This window comes from Macaca nemestrina, chromosome 9 (genome assembly GCF_043159975.1).
Source record: "Macaca nemestrina isolate mMacNem1 chromosome 9, mMacNem.hap1, whole genome shotgun sequence".
Lineage (NCBI taxonomy): Eukaryota > Metazoa > Chordata > Mammalia > Primates > Cercopithecidae > Macaca > Macaca nemestrina.
In genome coordinates this window covers 11,397,020-11,415,070 of record NC_092133.1, presented here as the reverse complement: position 1 = coordinate 11,415,070, position 18,051 = coordinate 11,397,020, and the positions used below count along the sequence as shown (strand labels likewise).

Genomic DNA, 18,051 nt, shown 5'->3' with positions numbered 1-18,051 from the left:
CGGGCTGACTCATAAGCAGGTGCCATGGAAAATTTGAGGCCCCCAAAGCCAGCCAGCATACCAGTCATGATGGGCTTTCATTTCCAAGACATGACAGCAAAGCCCTGTTATTCTAGAGTCAGACAGGCAGCCGGAGCCCCCAGTCATTCCCCCTCCCTGAGCCTGAGCCTGGAGGGAGAGCCCCGCTGCCTGCGGGAATCTGACTCAGTCCTTCCCCGCGGTGCAGGCAGTGAGAGCCAGCTGGGCTCTGCAGGACTGCGGCAACCTCGGTGTTGGCTCATGAGCCTGTGTGCTCTTCTGAAACCTTTGTCCCAGTGTCTTCAACAGCCAGACTGGGCTCTTCCATCTCCCCTGTACCCAAGTCAAAACATTCACCAGACCATCTGTGAAAGGCTCTGGTGAGCCAGACAGTGAGTTCATGGAAAAGCAGGAGAATTTGGAAGTGGAAATGGAGTCATTAACATTATGGTCTTTAACGTGTCTAGAATGGGTCACTAAAATGAAAATATTTGGCCCTGCTAAGACAGCCACTCTGATCCAAGCCTTCCTGCTAGAGGCTGCGCCTGGCTGGGAGACAAGAGGGAAGGTGCAGAGATGAAACCCCAGTGCCCTGGACTGTCACGACTCCAGTGTCTCCTCACAAGCTCCATGGACTGATCAAGCCCTGGGATTCATGTCTTTCAATAGGAACAGTCAGAGTCCTTCATGTGCCTTTGAAAGCGAACATATCTCACAATGGTGGTTTGCATACCTGTCTCACAGTTATCACTTGCATGTTCTTGAGATCATCTGTGTTGCTCATCCTGGAACTTCTGACCAGACCCTGGAGAGCTGGACTCTGCAGAATGCACAGGCTCTCCAGCTGCTCGATTTCCTTCCATGGAGAGTGGAGGAGCAGCTGTCTGGAGAGGACGTGTTTATTCTCTAGCGGGGAATCCAAGAAGGAAGTGGCCCACTTACCGAAAACAAACTAACCACCTTGGCTTTGGAGAACCTTGGAGAAGAGTGTGAACAAATTATTGATATCTTATCCGATTTGGGGGTTTTACTCAACCTGGAGGGAATATTGAACTTCTGCCTTTCACTTACTCTGACAGAACTGATTCCCTCCCTCCCTCCCTCTCTTCCTTCTTCTCTTCCTTCCTTCCTATGTGGAATGCTTAGCTTATGCCAGGCATTGTGCTAGGAGCTTACCATCTGAGGGGACAGACAAACCCAAAATGATGGGAAAGCATGACAAATACTGTGACACATTATAATATTAACTGCCACCTCTTGCATGCCTACTGTGTGCCAGGCACTCACATGCATCCTCCCATTTACTCCCTGCCATGGGATGGATGGCAGGCTGGCATGAGCAGATGGGAGGCCGTGTAGTCATGCCGGAGAAGCATGTGACCCAGAGTGGAATAAGCCTGGTGCTTAGGAAGTTCTCAGTGAGTGTTTGCTGAGTGAGAGCCAGCACAGAGCCAGGTGATGGACGACAGCGCGGGGAAACGGAGGGCAGAGGATCCTTTGCTCTCTTTTTCTTTGTAGCTGCACGGATGATGGACTTTTTGGCTCTGGCTCACATCATTTTTCATTATCTGGAACCTTGAGCTCCCTGGTGATGGAATCCACGTGCTGCATTCATTCAGCCAATATTTACTAGCACCAGTGTGTGCGAGCCTGGGGTGGGCCCAGGGGATGGAGCGGTGAGTGAACCACCTCAGCTGAGCTGCCAGGGAGAAAAGCACAACAGGGGCACAGAGTAGTAAATGGAAGGTCATGGTCAAGTTAGTCTCTGAAGAAGAATAAAGCCAGTTAGCGGGGGAGTGGGGTGCTACCTTACATCTGGAGTCAGGAAAGGCCTCTCAGAGGGAAGGACAAGTGAGAAGACCCCTGATGAGGGAGGGAGGGCGGGAGTCCCACACCATCCCGTGGAGCATGCTGGTGGGCGGGGCGGGGGGTGGGGGGGCAGGTGGGGGTGTGATGGGCAGAGCGGTGGGCAGGGATTGTAGGCCATGTAGGAATTGGGGCTGCTGGTAGGGCCTTGGCTTTTGTGCCAAGGTTGTGGGGTACCTCTGGAGACCTGAGGGCAATGCCACTCTGTAACTCACATTCTAGGATGACTGAGTGGATGGCATTGGCTAGCAATGAATTGGGCTACCTTTTCCCTTCCTCCTGGAAATCCTCGGTGGCAGGGGTCCCCAGAGTGGAGCTGTCTGGGGCAGAGTGACAGTAGCCACCATATGGACACCTCAGTCCCATGTTCACCCTTCAGCCGGTGGCACTCCCACTGCCTGCCTGCACTGCCCCAGGTGCTCTGGGTTCAGAGATGACTGCGGTTCACTCTGCCCTCAAACTGCTCACAGCCTAATAAGAGAAAGGATAAGGGAGGTCATAAATATGTAAAATGCAGTGTGAGCATCAGTTTTTCAGTTTTGACAATGCAGAGGGCTATGCAGGATCGTTGGGGGAAGTTAGGCGAGGGATATGAGGGAACTCTGCACTATTTTTGCAACTTCTTATGAGTCTTAAACTATTTCAAAATAAACAGGTATTTAAAAATGCATCTATGGGCCGGGTGCGGTGGTTCATATTTGTAATCCCAGCACTTTGGGAGGCCAAGGCGGGCAGATCACCTGAGGTCAGCAGTTCGAGACCAGCCTGGCCAACATGGTAAAACTCCATTTTCACTAAAAATGCAAAACCAGTCAGGCATGGTGGTGCATGCCTATAATCCCAGCTACTTGGGAGGCCGAGGCAGGAGAATAGCTTGAACCCAGAAGGCGGAGGTTGCAGTGAGCTGAGACAGTGCCACTGTACTCTAGCCTGGGTGACAAGAGTGAAACTCCATCTCACACACAAAAATTAAATAAATAAATAGATAGATAGATAGATTACATCTATGAAACAAAGAAAATATAGTGTGATACATGTCTTGATACCTCACGGTCATGCCAGGGTGGTGGGTGCCTCCCACTGTGTCTTCACCATGGTTATCACCTCCATCCATCATCATCTCATTGCCTTTACTAGCTCAATCACCTAAGAAGACCAAAGAAAAATCCCCTGCAAAGAGGATGATCATTTCCTTGAAGATCAATGACCCGTTGGTCACTAAAGTCGGTATGTATATACCTGTCTATATTCTGAGAATGCCATTGAACAAATGGTCCTCCCAGATTTAAAAATGAACAAGCAACAGCGAAGCAAAACAAACCAACAGTAGACAGTGTTCAGTGCTCTCTTATTCAAAAGGCCCAAACGTGCAAAGAAAGAAGGGGCGAGAAGGCTAGGGTGACTTGGGGAAATGGAAGAAGGTGGAATATTACTAAAGAGAGGTTCTTGTCATCGAGAAAGGGTGTGAAGGATGCAGAGACCGGGAAAAGATAGCGGCTTCTCAGAGACAGACCCAGCGCAAGAGGAGTTGCCGCTCTAGTCTCACACCCACCCAGGGAAACCATCAGGCCCAGCCTTGCTCCCAAATAGCACTTCACCTGCCTCTTCCTGCCAAGGACCACCCCCTGCCTCCCCGAACTTGGGCTCACTCCCCATCCCCTCACAGCCACTCAGGGGTAGACTTATTTGTTGCCCCTGTCTCTCTTGTTTTTGCAACTTCTTATGAGTCTTAAACTATTTCAAAATAAACAGATATTTAAAAATGCATCTATGGGCTGGGTGCGGTGGTTCACATTTGTAATCCCAGCACTTTGGGAGGCCATGTGATGGCACTTGTTTAGGAATCGCTTGGTGAGGAAACTTCAGCACTAGTTGGGCCATTTGTCACCAGAGGACACTCTGATGGTGAATCAGCCAAGTCCATCTGGCCCCTAGCCATGCAGTTCAGTTCCTGAACCATCAAATTATTCTAGCTCTTTCCGAGAGTCTTTAACCTTTTTGGAAATCCCCAGACTCCAAGGAGAATCTGCTATAAGATATATATTGTCTCCAGAAAAAAAAAAAAAAAAATGCATGACTTGCACACAACATTCTGCACATATTTGAGTAGTCACATTCCTGCACAGGCCACAGACCCCAGGTTAGGAGAGAACCCAAGATGGTCTCACCCCTGAGAACAGGCTTAAAGGAGGATCCTTTCAGCAGAAGCTCTGCTTTCTTTAGCTTCAGCCTCAACTCCTTTGGGAAGGCTGGCAGCATAGACCGTCAGCTTCCGGGTGGTGCCTGCATCCAGGTCAGAGATGGTGCATTTTCTCTAAGGGCACCTCTGCCTGCCCAGCTGCAGTAGTGAGGGAGGGCCCTGGGTGGTGTCCTGTGTGCAGAGCCCCACACTGACGGCTGTCTTGGCTGTGTCTCCCCAGCCTTCGCCACGGCCCTGAAGAACCTCTACGTGAGTGAGGTGGAGATTAACTTGGAAGATGTACTGGGGGTGCTGGCTTCCGCCCACATCCTCCAGTTCAGTGGCCTGTTTCAAAGGTAAGGAAACAAGGCTGACTTCGGGCAGAGCCAGGCCTGGGGGAAATCGGAAGGGCAATTCCTGGCCCATTTGGTAGAACATTCCTCTTCACTGGGCTAAGACACCTCAGGTGTCTTTGTGCCAAGCATGGCCTTGAGCCTGGAAAGGAACTGAGACACTCATTCACAATAACAGGTGAGCCATCTCTCCAGCAACATACTAGTTTTAACCAAACGATTCTCGACTCGCAGGAATGAAATGCAAATGGGGGGGATTTCTACCACTGGGAGAGACTTCATGCGTATACACAGTGACTTCCTAGTAGCCCTCAAACCAGGCTTGCTTATCAATTTCACCCCTTTTCATTGTTGGCTAAAAAAAAAAAAAAATCTTTCTCCTTCAAGTCATACACACACACACAAGCTGGCAACTGGAGGGTAAGCTGACTTTCCCATCACTGTCAGTCCTCGTTTTTCCTGCTCATTTGAGATAGTCTTGTTTTTTCTTGTTAATAATATTTTTATTGTTATAAATGTTACATACGGTCATTGTAGGTCTTTTGGAAGAGAGGAAAATGCAAAGTTAAAATTGCCCAACAATGCCCCTGCCCATTTTAGGCATAGCCTCTCTTTTGGACATTCAGACCCTGCTGGCCCACCTGGGCTGCCCGGCAGGAGGGTTCCTCAGGGTGTGTCGGTGTGGGGAGGAGGTGGTGGGGGGCCAGGAGGCATTCGAAGTGGGTTGGCATTGAATGTGAAAGCTTCCTCATCCTGACAAGGGTTGCCTGGGCTCATGGATGCGGAAATCATGAGCGTGAGGGGGTAACAGACATTGCTGGGTGTTTCCGCCTGCCTCCAAGCGACCCAGGAAGCACACACACCCTGATGGGGTGAGATCAGAGCTCCCAGTTTGCGTTGGGCTTTTCCTGCGAAGCCAAAAGCAACCTGGGTCCGTGCAGGGTCTGTGCTCAGTTCTGCAATAAGGTGCCCCTTGGTCTCCATGTACCTTGGCAGTCTCTGACATAAAATGTGGCTCATAACATTTGTCCCATCTACTTCCCAGGACTTTGTTGGGGAGTAGGGGATGTCAGCACATACGGCTTTGGGATGGAGTGTTTGCCTTTCAGTTCTCAGCTCTTTGCAGGGATGACCTCATTTCATCTTCCCTGCAACCCTAGGAGGTAGGACTATTACTATGCTCATTTTACAGATGAGAAAACTGGGACTTTGGGAAGTAAGTAACTTGGCCAAGGCCACACAGCTGCCAAGTAGAGAAGCCAGGACTGGAAGGTCAACGGGACCTGGAACCGGGACCTCTAACACTGTACTGTTCCACTTTGCTTGGGTGAGGTGGTAATGTTGTCACTTGCGCATTTGTGGTTCTGACCCTCCCTTCGATGGCATTTAGTCAGGAGAGGTTTGCTTAGGGTCACCCACTTGTCAGTTTACTCACTGACACCTACACTCATTCATTCATCTGCCTCAAGGACGATTTCTTGGGCTTCTCTGGGAGGCCAAGGAGACAGTGAGGGACCAGATGGGCAGGATCCCTGCCCTCTAAAATCTCCTGTCCAACCGTCTCCAAGACACCAGAAGTGAGTAAAGGTGGATAGAATGAAGTTTGGGAATTCCTAACTGGAAAATTTTGTGCGATGTATTATTAAGTTCAAGCAAAATTAGTATCTATAATAAGAAAGAGCATTTCTTAGATTTTCTCCTCCCTTTTCTGTGTGTCCTGTAATATTCCTTCATTCCATTAATGCTTATGAAAGGGTAAGTGAACCAAGTGGAAAATCATTCATGGGATTCATTTCTATTGAATATTTTGTTTCATCTCCTGGGCTTTTTCGGGGATGTGTGCCTACTGCATTGATGTCCTGAAGACAGAGGTGGTATCTCGTGGCTTTTTTCCCCTAATTCCTGATGCGATTCAGTATAAAGAAGAGATCCGGGCGGGAGGTGGTCTGCCTGTTTTGTTTACTTCTTAAATGTCAGTCTCTTTTTCTGAGTGAGTGAAGGAATGAATGAGTATACCATCCAAGCCAAGAGAAGACATTAGCTGCTCTGCAGAGGGGAGAGACAGATCTCTCCTGGGGATCTTACAGGTTTCAATTCGTTTTTTGTAGAGTTCACACAGTCAGATTCGTTTTTGATCTGGTGCCTCATTCTGGGGACTCCTGAAATGACTGGGTCCAGGCCTTTGATCTGGAGCATCTGGCAGCCTCGTTGGGAATGCAAGTGCCTGGACCCCTCTGCAGGGGACACACATTGAGAAGGGCCTGGAGTCTTGAAGAGGCACTCCAGTGTGTCGGCATGGTCAGACTGTGGGGTTAGGTGGCCGTGGTAGATGGGAGATGAGTAGTTGCAGGCAGAGCCAACTGGTGTAGCATCTTAGAACCATCTAAGGAATCTGGCCTTGACCCAGAAGGTGGTGGGGTGAAAAGTCCAGGTTTTCCTGAGATGTCTATGCCCCTTCCACTGTATATATCTCCCACTGTCAGCCCAGCATAGTCTTGTGATGTATAACTATGACATCGAAGCTCCTTTACACAGAGAATTTCTGAGCAGCTATTTCCTGGTGCGGTCCAGGAAGTTATCTCTGACCTGAGTGCTGGCAGGGCAGCTTCCCTCTTGAAGTGGGGCCTCTGGCCACCTTCTGTCTCCAAGCCTCAGCTGCCCTACCGTAGGAGCAGACTGGAAGCCGCATCTCACCTTCAGAACTCTCGCCCTGGCTTCTCCAGAGATGAACCAAAAACATCAGCTTCTTGGTTCCTCCTTTCCCCTCCCCCCACCTTGTTTTGAATGCCAGAGCAGGAAGGGCTTTGCAGCTAATGAGCCAAACCTTTCATTCCACTGATGAGCAAACATAGGCTTGCCTGAAGCTGATGGGACCTGCCCAAGATTCTCCAGATAATTGTGGTGGGGCTGGGATTCCAGGTCAGAGGCCAGGGCGGGCCTGCACACAGTTGGGCTGAGTCTTGCCTGCCTTTGAGAGGCTGATGGCGCAGTTGACAGGGTGTGGCGTCATTGGATACATGTGTGTTTGTGTTTCTGTGTAACAGAAGCACCCCAGGTCACTCTGATAGCATCACAATGTTCAGGTGCTGAATGAGACCTCACAGGTTATCTCAGCTGAGCTCCCACACAGTGGGAAATTGCCAGATGACTGCTTGATTCTGAATCATACATACCCGAGGCCTCCCATCTTGAAGGGATGCAGTGTGTGCACACAGCGTCCACTGGGTGATGTTCCTTTGACTCTCATGTCAATATCTTCATTGGCACTTGGGCTAGAGTCACAGCTGGGATTATGGCTGTCTCATGCACGTCCCAGCACATGTGTGCATGCATGTGTATGCACACACGCTCACACACATACACATGGAGCACCTCCCTGGTTGTCACTTGGGTTCCTCCAGGCTCACAGCGCCAGAGGGGCATTTCCTTGCCTCCATGCAGGGCTGAGCTTCCTCTGTGGGCAACTTCCTGGTCCCTTAGAATTTCCGGAAGTGGAAACCCCCCACCTCCCTGAGCCCAGAGGCGAGCCTGGGTGGCTTTCTTTGCTTCCTTTGGTCTGGAAAGTCTGATTATTCCAGTCCAGCCCAGCCAATGGGTTTGACCGTGAGGAAGGGGAAGCATAAGAGAAGGTGTCAGCCTCCTGGGACACTCATTTCTCCTCCGCAACTCCAAGCCCAGTTAGTGCTCCCTGTAGGTTTCGACAGACAAAAGCTAGCACCTAAAGGCTCCTGTGCCCAATGAGGGTGGGGCCCGAGCCTCCTGTTCAGCCTCGTCATACCTTGGGCTTCCCCCTGTGCTGACTGGTGAGGCCATGAGCTCCAGGAGGAAAGGGCCTCCATCTGTCCCTGCTGGCATTTCCAGAACCAGCAGCGCAGGTCAGCACAGAGCTGGCACTCAGGATGGATGTGGATGGGGAGGGTTGCTTCCCAGCAGTCTGTTGGGAGGTGGAGGGAGGTAAGGAACCAGGTAGAAGAAGGAAGGCATGGAAATCAAAACTAAGGCAGTATGTGGGGAGGAGCAATCAGGGTGACTTCCAGGAGGAGGTGGTGCTGGACCTGAGCTTGGAAGAATTACGGCAGTCAATGGGGGAGAGAGAGGGGACAGGGCAGAGCAGCATTAAACTGGGATGAGCCTGGCCACTGAGACCCAGTGCAGTTGCAATGGCCGGAGGTTTGGATGAGCCCAGGTCATGCAGGATCTTGTAGCCACATGAGCAGGTCTTGGTTCAGTCAGCAGAGCGGGGAGCCTGGGCTTGGGAGGGGAGAGTGGCAGAGCCTCTGTGCTTTAGGCTGAGCCCCTCCTGTGTGAAGGATGTGGTAGATATGTGGGAGGCTGCAGGGCAGGGAGGCTGGCTGTTGAGAGGCTATGCAGAGGCTCAGCCGAGAGACCAGGAGGGTCTGAAATAGGCAGGGGAAGTGGGAACGAGAGGAGGGGCATGCTCAAGAGACAGCCAAGATACAGGATTGACAGGACTCAGCAGTCTTAGAAGGCAAAATGCCCAGGAGATGACAGCAGCACCTCATGTTTACTTAGCACAGGTTTCCCCAGTACTCAGGACACCTCCTAATGGGTAGAGTCAGTCTCCCTGTCTGAAGGGCCGATCCTAGCATACAAGGAGGTAGAGTGCCTTGGCCATGACCAGATTATTTATTCATTTATCATTTCTTACCTTGTTCTAGTAAAGGCTTTGAGTGACTCCCATGAATACATGAAATGAAGAAGCCACAGAACACCAAATTGTTTGTTTGTTTGTTTGTTTGTTTAAGGAGGAAGAAAAAGACGGAGAGGCTACCATTGTATACTAACTGTAATAACCCACACTCTTCCTAAGATGGGCCATACATTTAGCTCTGAGCTTGCTAGTGGCAGATAAAAAGGGAAACTTGATCAGTGATATTAGATAAAAACTAGACAAAAGTTTAAAAAGCAATTCACTTGGGAGAAGTACAGCTACTATTAGTATTAAAACGGTGGATGTCCTCAGCAGATGACCCCGAGCAACCTAATGATCAATGTCCTCAACAATATCTGTAGAGTAAATGCAACAATAAATCTTATAATTTTTTTTTCCTTGATGTTGGCAAAAGCGGCACGCCAAAATGCAACTCAGTAAAAGCTACTTCAGGGATGTGGTTGTTGGGGGCAATGAGACCCCAGCTGTCTTCTGGTCTGGCCTTATGGAAGGATACATTTTAGAATAAGTGCAAGAGGTACTGGATGTCCTTTAGACCTCTGCCCATGAGCAGTGTGTATCTCAACTGAGTTTAGGACAACCACTGAGTCATAATGAGTTCAAGGTTGTGCTTCAGTATGAGATCCCAGTGGCTACTCTGTGGTGCCCTACTCAATGAAGTGAACAACCATTGAGTCATAATGAGTTCAAGGTTGTGCTTCAGTATGAGATCCCAGTGGCTACTCTGTGGTGCCCTACTCAATGAAGTGAACATGCTTCAAGGCAATTTTGCTGCAGAGAGGTTAATATTAGCTGTGAAAGTTCAGTCACTGAAATGTCTGTGACCCTACCTGCCACATGGCACATCTACCATACTCCATCCACCCTGGCTCATGCCCTGCTAGGAGGAAGGCAAGGAACCAGGTAGAAGAAGGGAGTCATGGAAATCAAAGCTAAAGGAGTATGTGGAGAGGAGCAATCAGTGAGACTTCCAAGAGGAGGTGATGCTGGAGCTGAGTCCAGACGAATTACAGTAGTCAAAGAGGGACAGTGTGGAGCAGTGTTAAACTCACAGCACTGCAGCTATGCTAGCCCCGACATTCCCTCAAAGTGTGACAACTGCTCCTGCCCCAGGGCCTTTGCACATGCTGTTTCCTTTTCTTGCAATGCTGGTCTTCCAATCCCTGGCCTGGCCAATTCTTTGTCCTCCTCTTTCAGGTTTTAAGTGCCTCTCTTCTGACTTCCGGTCACTTTTCTGATTTAACCACACTAGGCTGAAGTCTCCATGTTCTGCCTTCCCATCACACCTTGTTCTTTAACTTTTTAATCCTTAACATGACTGTCAAATGTGGTTATCTGTTTGAAAGTTGACTTAACATGTCACCTCAATGGCCCATCAGTTTTGCTCTTTGCACACCAAGGACCTCTCTGGGTGCCTAGCACACGGTACGTGCTCAGCGAATAGATCCTTCATGGGTGGGTGAGCCAAATCAACGGGTCCCAGTCATGAGCTCACAGAGACCTTCATCTGAAAGCTGCTCTTTGATTCCATTTGTGGGCAGAGAGGAATGGGACTTGAGGCCCCTCTGGTGGCACCATAAGGGTCTGTACAGGAAGACAATCCTCAGGCAGGGGGATGACCAGATGGCTGTGTTGGCTAAAATCAAACCTCAACTCAGCACCTGGTGGCAATTCAGCTTTGAGCAATAATCCTTGTTCCCTGCTATAGGGTTACTTTGTTTTCTCTTGAAGGATTTGATCTCTGGCCTCATCTCCCAGGCCCAGAGCTATTTCTAACAAGCCATGTTGGTCTTATCCTCTGGCCAAATGTCCATATCCCTAAAGTGAGGCTCCCTTCCGTGCAAAAGTCTGCTGCTGCCCTGGAGTTGAATAAGAACCTCTGGGACTTCCCGCTTCTCCAAAAGCAGTGTGGGGTTCCTCCAGAAACGGCAGTTCTCTCTCTCCAGGTGCGTGGATGTGATGATAACCAGACTCATGCCAAGCACCATCAAGAACTTCTACGAGGCCGGCTGCAAGGTGAGAACAACACAGACTGGGCACATCGCCCCTTGAGGGGGCTTCAGGAGCCGCCCACATGCTGGGATTTTACCCGCCAGGCCTACTTCCCCCCAGAATATTGATTTGAAGTCACCAAATATTTTATTTTGCCACATGAACACATTTTTTTTTAAAACATCATTTTATTTTTAAAAGGATGTTTTAACACCAAAAAAAATAGAAAGACTTTAATCTTAGATGGGAGAAGCAGCAGCATAGCCTTTCTCACTGAAACAGCAGAAGAGCTTCCAGGACATTCTTGCTGGAGTTGTGAGGTCCGGACTCACCTGGATCTAATCAGTGTGTCAGGGTTAGGAATAAATGATAGAATCCAACCTCATTGTCAGAGGAGAAAACAGAGCCAAAGAGGGCAGCAACCTGCCCAGGGTAACCAGCTGGGTCCGAACCCCAGGACTCCTGACTCCAGCTCTCTCTGTGTGGTCACCTGTGACCTGGGGGGATACCAGTCAGCAGGCCACAGTTCTCCTATCGTTGCGTCCTCCCCTTCGCCCCAGTGGTAATTCCAAGGCCACTTGTGGTGGCATCTGCATCCTGGTCAGCATTTCTCAGCAATGCTTGGGCTGCAGAAGGACCCCAGGCCCTGAAGCTATTTGAGATGTACTAAAACTCTCTCAAGGTCCCTGGCTCTGGGAAGCCTTTTCCACTTTTACTGCCCTTTAATTCTTGCTTTTTGGGTGTGTTCGCATCATAGCCTCAGAACTCCTGTGGGGAACACCCCTTGGGCCCTCCATGATCGGCCACTGACTTGAGCCAGTGGCAAGGCCTATGGTCAGGCTGCCTGCGTTTGCATCCGGCTCTGCCACTTACAAGTTGTGTGACCACAGGCAAGAGCAGGAAACTGGGAGCATCAGTTTCTCCACCAGTGACATAGGGATAACAGTAATCCCATGTCATAAGTTTTCAATGAGGATTGATTTAAATCAACTGAGGGCAGCGCCTCGAGCATAGACAACACTTAGAAAAGGTATACGCTGTAATTCATGTATTTTTTCTTTTTTCTTTTCTTTTATTTTTGAGACAGAGTCTCGCTCTGTTGCCCAGGCTGGAGTGCAGTGGCGCGATCTCGGCTCACTGCAAGCTCTCCCTCCCAGGTTTATGCCATTCTCCGGCCTCAGCCTCCCGAGTAGCTGGGACTACAGGCACCTGCCACAACATCCGGCTAATTTTTTGTATTTTTAGTAGAGACGGGGTTTCACCGTGTTAGCCAGGATGGTCTCGATCGCCTGGCCTCGTGATCTGCTGGCCTCGGCCTCCCAAAGTGCTGGGATTACAGACGTGAGCCACCGCGCCCGGCCTTTTCTTTTTTTTTTTTTATTATACTCTAAGTTCTAGTGTACATGTGCACAACGCGCAGGTTTGTTACACATGTATACATGTGCCATGTTGGTGTGCTGCACCCGTTAACTCGTGATTTACATTAGGTGTATCTCCTAATGCTATCCCTCTCCCCTCCCCCCACCCTCTAACAGGCCCTGGTGTGTGATGTTCCCCTTCCTGTGTCCAAGTGATCTCATTATTCAATTCCCACCTATAAGTGAGAACATGCGGTGTTTGGTTTTCTGTTCTTGTGATAGTTTGCCGAGAATGATGGTTTCCAGCTATTTTGTAGAAAAGGTTTGAGCACATTTGCAGAGACCCTCCTTCTGAGCACACGTGTAGTGTCGTCGCAGGCCAGTAGGGGGCGCCAAGAGCTCAGGACTTCCTTCATCAACTGGTTTTTCTTGTCTTAGTACAAGGAAGAGCAGCTCACCACCGCCTGCGAGAAGTGGCTGGAAATGAACTTGGTTCCTCTAGTGGGGATGCAGATCCACCTCCGCAAAATCCCGCAGGACCTGCTCCACAAAGTGCTGAAGTCCCCCAGGTCAGAGCTGGCTCCCAGGGTGCGGCCCCTGACGGGGGGATGGGAGAAAGTAGGGGCCGGCCTGGGGAGGGAGGTGCTCTGGGGGAGGCTGCACCCACTCCTTAAGCTTCCTGCCCTCCTGGACAGCTGGGCCTTGGCTGGGGCTGGAACTCAGGGTGCTGTGTGTGGGGCTGGGGAAAGGGCTCCCTTCACGCTCCTTCTTGTGGGTAGGGACCCTCTCAGTACCTGCTGTCTCAGGTATTTTTGCCTGGGTGCAAAAAATGAAAGACTTAATAACCTAAGTAATTTTTAGAAAAAAATCCTGACATTAATGCACATTCATTATAGAAAATAAAATCTCTCACCTTAAATCAGTTTACATCTCCAGCGCTGACTCCTCTGCTGAATAACTCTATACCCACGTATCTGACCACCTGCTTGACCTCTCCGACAATTAAGATTAAAACTCATCTCTCGGTGCCCCTGCCCTTTCCTGCACCTCAACCCTGCCCCCAGTGTTCCTCCACCATCTGACTAGCGGATCAAGCTAGAGCCTTGATAGTCCTGGATGCCACTTTGACCATACCCCAACCTTGAGGTCATTTCTACTTCCAAATCAAATCCAGCGCTATGGGCCTCTCTCCACGGGTAGCAGCCCCAGCCCAAGATTGGAGGTCCAATGTCTCTTATTTTGGACCAAGGTGACCTCTAACTGTCTTGCTTCTGGTCTGGACCCCCTTCTAATCGCATCTCTAGCCAACAGCCTTTGCCTCTGGTGACCTGGCTTCTTCAACTCACACAGCTTAAGTGCAGCCACGGGCCCCCCTCCTGAAACTTCCCTGCTGAACACCTCCCCATACCAGGCCTTGGTTCATGCCCATCCTCCTGCCTGAAATGCCTGTCCCCTGCCAGGCTCCTTCTCCCTTACAGAAATTCATGGAGATGTTTCCCAATGCCGGGCTTTTTAGGTTATTTCCAATGTTTTACCAATGTAAATAGCACACTGGTGAACATCCTTCAACATTTGTCTTTATCTCAGATTCTTTTCCCACATTAAATTCCTAGAAGTGAAGTTACTAAGTCAAAAGAACTTTCTATTTTGTATTAGTCTCTTAAACATTTTTATTTGAAAATAATTTCAAACTTAAAGAAAAGTTGCAAGAATAATGCATAGAATATATACAATATATAATGCATAGAACATATGCTATAATGCATAGAATATATATTCTATTCTATGCATAGAATATATACATAGAATATATACACAATAATGCATAGAATATGTAGTTACACTCTGTACTGCCAATCACCATAGAGTTCAATTTCTGCCTTGCTTGCTATATCATCTGCATCTCTATGTGTATCTACATATACACTTGTTTTTTTCTGAACTATTAATATTTGGGGGTAAGTTGCATTTGTTAAGTTCCTTTACTCCACATGCTTCAGTGTTTATTTCCTAAGAAAAATAATTTTTGAAAAATATAACTATAGTGCAGTTATCAACTTCAAGAAATTTACATCGATGTAATACTTTAATGTCATTTGCCCAATATTGCCTTTTATAACATTTTTTCTTTCTTCAATGCTGTTTAGGACCATTAGTTGTCATATCTCTTTAGGACTCTATTTAAAAGGATCTTGGTACCCATTTCCAAGTTACCAAAATTTTATTACCTTTGAGTAAATTTCAAAAGTGAAAACTCAATTCTGCTTAAAATCCTAGTAGAATATTAGAAAATGAGTGTTTACTCATGTTTATGCGTGGAAAGTGTTCTGATTTCAGAAATTAGATTTGGAAAGATTTATTCTACTGTTGATCTGAATTGGCTGCGTCGTGTGCAATGCCCTCACATTTATGGAGATGTGAGGCAGGTAGACCAGATCTGGGACAGAGGGAAGGAGACCATATTCTCTAGGAAGCCTCCAGGAGTCCCAGTCTCATGCCAGCCCAGGGCACTGGCTCACTCCTAACGTCATTCCGTGGTGTTCTCGGCTTTTCCCTGCTTAGGTGCTGCCCCACTGCCCAGCGAGCAAAGGTTGCGCAATTGTTGAAGAAAAGATAAACATGGCATCCCTTAGACTTTTCATAACATTGTCCCTCCCTTGGAAAGGCTGAGCTGTCACACCCTGGCAGCATTAACCAAGAAAGGAGAAAAAAGTGTCTGACCACAACCAGAAGGTTAGTGGTGGGATAAGCCTGACAAACGTACGCGGGGCAGGAAAAGAGGTCAAGAGCATTACGTGTCAAGTGTCTAGACTCACCAGCTTGGCAGACATGACTGATGTGGAAAATGGGTCCTGCTCCTCCGGCCCCTCCCCAGGAGCTGTCTGCACAGACAGTCCAGGGCTATCACTGAAGGGGAGAAGAGCCCTGTATGGCTTCGGGCTTGTCATCAGCCACGTGCCCAGGCTGAACACTCGCCAGCCTCTGCTCACATCTTCTGAGGTTGATCTCCAGTGGCTGCCTGCGTTAAAGCTTGACAGAGGTGGGAGACAGGGTTCAGGAAGAGGGGGCTTGTTAGAAGTTTCACCAGCTAGGGCTTCTCATGTTAGGGTGCTTGTGAGTTGCAGACTGCTGGCTGGTGGATTTGGCACCGTGGCCCACAGCTGTTTCAGAAGGCACCTTTCTTGAGAAAACATTCTGGTGTGTGCTGGGTGCTACGTGCACTGTCCCTTTCTATCCCCACCATCCCATGTGGTGGGCACAGTTATCATCCCTGAAATAAGAGGGCTAATGATGGGCAGGACAGGACCTCCACTGGCTCCAAAGTCCACGTCTTGCCCTGTGTGCTGCACCCCTCATCGTTGGTCATGGAGGCCAAAGCTACCAGTAACTAAAAAGACATAGCGAGAACCGAGTGGTCCCAAGGAGCCACGTGGCCCCAGAATGAGATGTGTGGAAAAGCAGACTCCAAGGTCAGGGGTGGAGTGGCCCTTGGCCTGACTTATCTGGTCCTCCAGCTGTGGGTCCAGTCCCCTCTTTGTGATCACAGGTGTTTGGAACAACATCCATTTCTTAGCAGATGCTGCAGCTTCTGGGCCATTCAGCTGTCTCCATCTGAAGTCCCTCAAGCTCAACTTCTTTCAGGTTTTGCTTTCCATTTTGTAAACCACCTGGGGTAAAATATGCAACAGTTTTCCTGACCTCCTGAGCCTCTGGTTTTAATTTATTTCCCTGGCATTTGGTTTTCAGTTAAGTTTTTAGAGGTCACTACTGGGTAACCCTGTTTCTATTAACTCTAAGAAACTTTCCTTCCAACTTCTGTTTTTCTGGAAGCCAAGCTCCTCACGGACTTAGGAGGATGGAGATCTCAGAGCACTGTCCAGCTCCCATCTCAACAAAAGACTACCTTGCAACCAGGGGCACTGCATCCCTGTGTTTCCAGTTCTCCCTGACTTCCCGCCTATAACCCAAGAAGTCTCGAGGTCTCAGGAGTTCCCTAATAAGAGCTACGCATGTCCTCCTTGTTGCATCTGTCCCACGGCTTGCCCTCTAGCATGGGACAAGTTTCCCAAGGGTGTCTGGGACACCCCGGGCACCCATCTCAAATATGATAGTTCTTGAATCCAATGCTTCTTTAGTTAATACTAACAATACCCACCAATTATTAAGCACTAGTTGTATGCAAAATACTCTAAGTGGACTATCCAGACTGATTCCTACAGCAGCCTAATGAGGTGGATACTGTTATTGGCGTTTCCTGCCTGTGGAATAGAGATGATAGGAAATGACGGGATCAGCTGAAGGTCTCCTCATGCAACATGAGAGTTGGGATTTGAACCCACGTCTGAGTGGCCTAAAGCCTGTGGTTATTACCAGCCCACTGATGTGCTCTGCATGAGGCCTTCTTTTTCCTTATTGATGGTCAAGAACAATAAGAATATTGATGTTATTTTTACTGTTAAAAAAGTATAAAGGTAGAATGATAATACAAAACACAGTTGTACTCATCTCCCCAAATGAACGAATATTAGTATTTTGTCTGAAATTGAAAAATGAAACATTTCCAATGAAGCAGAAGTCACCTATGTTCCCCTCCCAGTCCCATTCCTTTCCTCACTTTCTGCCTCCTTCCCCTCCTGAAGACAAACCACTGTTAGGAACTCGTGCAGATTTAATCTATGTGATTTTACTCTTACCACATAAATAATATTGCTTTAAAAGATTTAAACTTGAAATACACCTTCTCATCGTGATTGTAACATTCTGCAACTTATTCGCGGACATTGTGTGCTGTGTTCTCTCCATGTTGATATTTACATATCTAATTAGCATTTAAAATTTTAATTGTACAGGGTTCTATTGAATGAATGCACAATGATCTCTTTTCACTCCCTTCCTAATGGCCTTTTGTTTTGTTTTGTTTGTTTGTTTGCTGTGACAAGCGATGTAGCAGTGGGCATCCTTGTTCATATCTTACTCACATGGTCATGATTTTCTGTATGGTCTACATGAAAAAGAGGGCTTTTATTGTTGATATATAATTTTCTCAGTAAAAAATAGAGGACAGTGTCTTATGAAAAGCATTTTTTCCCCTAAAGAACAAATGCCATTTACATTCCAATGGCTGCATTAAACACACATGGTACAGCCCGTAGAGGGAGGTTCAAGTCCCTGTGGGTTCTGTCTTGATTGAGGCCATCGGAGCTCTTAGGTAAATGAAAAGGTGTATGAATGTCTCTGGTGTGGTTATCTGTTGCACAAACAAATACTTTCAGGTCTGATATTGACCTAAAGACAGAGGAATTGACTTTAATAATTATCCTTCATAAATAATAGAACCAGGATTCTGATTCGGGGAGCTCCCAAGGACTCCCCAGTGTTGCTGCTAGCCCCTCTTTAGTAAGACCTCAAAGGACCTTCTGGGCTTGAGGACCTCAGGTGTGGAGTCTACACTGGAAGTCACACCACTTTGCCAGACCAGCTGACAAAGTTCTTCACAGGGACATCATACCAAGTGGCTCTGAAGAGAGTCTCCCTTTCTGGCCTCACGATGATTTGCCCAGATGGTGACAAACTTGGTCCTGTCTGGCCAGA

At 48.4% G+C, this 18,051-nt stretch overlaps 1 protein-coding gene across 7 annotated transcripts in view; it reads left to right on the top strand.

The window, feature by feature from the left end:
- Positions 1–18,051, top strand: part of LOC105469795 (BTB domain containing 16) — an 80,162-nt gene that overhangs the window by 28,518 nt on the left and 33,593 nt on the right. For all 7 annotated transcript variants that reach the window (XM_011721352.3, XM_011721342.3, XM_011721339.3 and 4 more), the window contains exons 8-11: positions 3,022–3,111; positions 4,305–4,419; positions 11,056–11,125; positions 12,898–13,028. In XM_011721352.3, the coding sequence (XP_011719654.2) occupies positions 3,022–3,111; positions 4,305–4,419; positions 11,056–11,125; positions 12,898–13,028 (406 nt within the window). The remainder of the gene's footprint in view (positions 1–3,021; positions 3,112–4,304; positions 4,420–11,055; positions 11,126–12,897; positions 13,029–18,051) is intronic.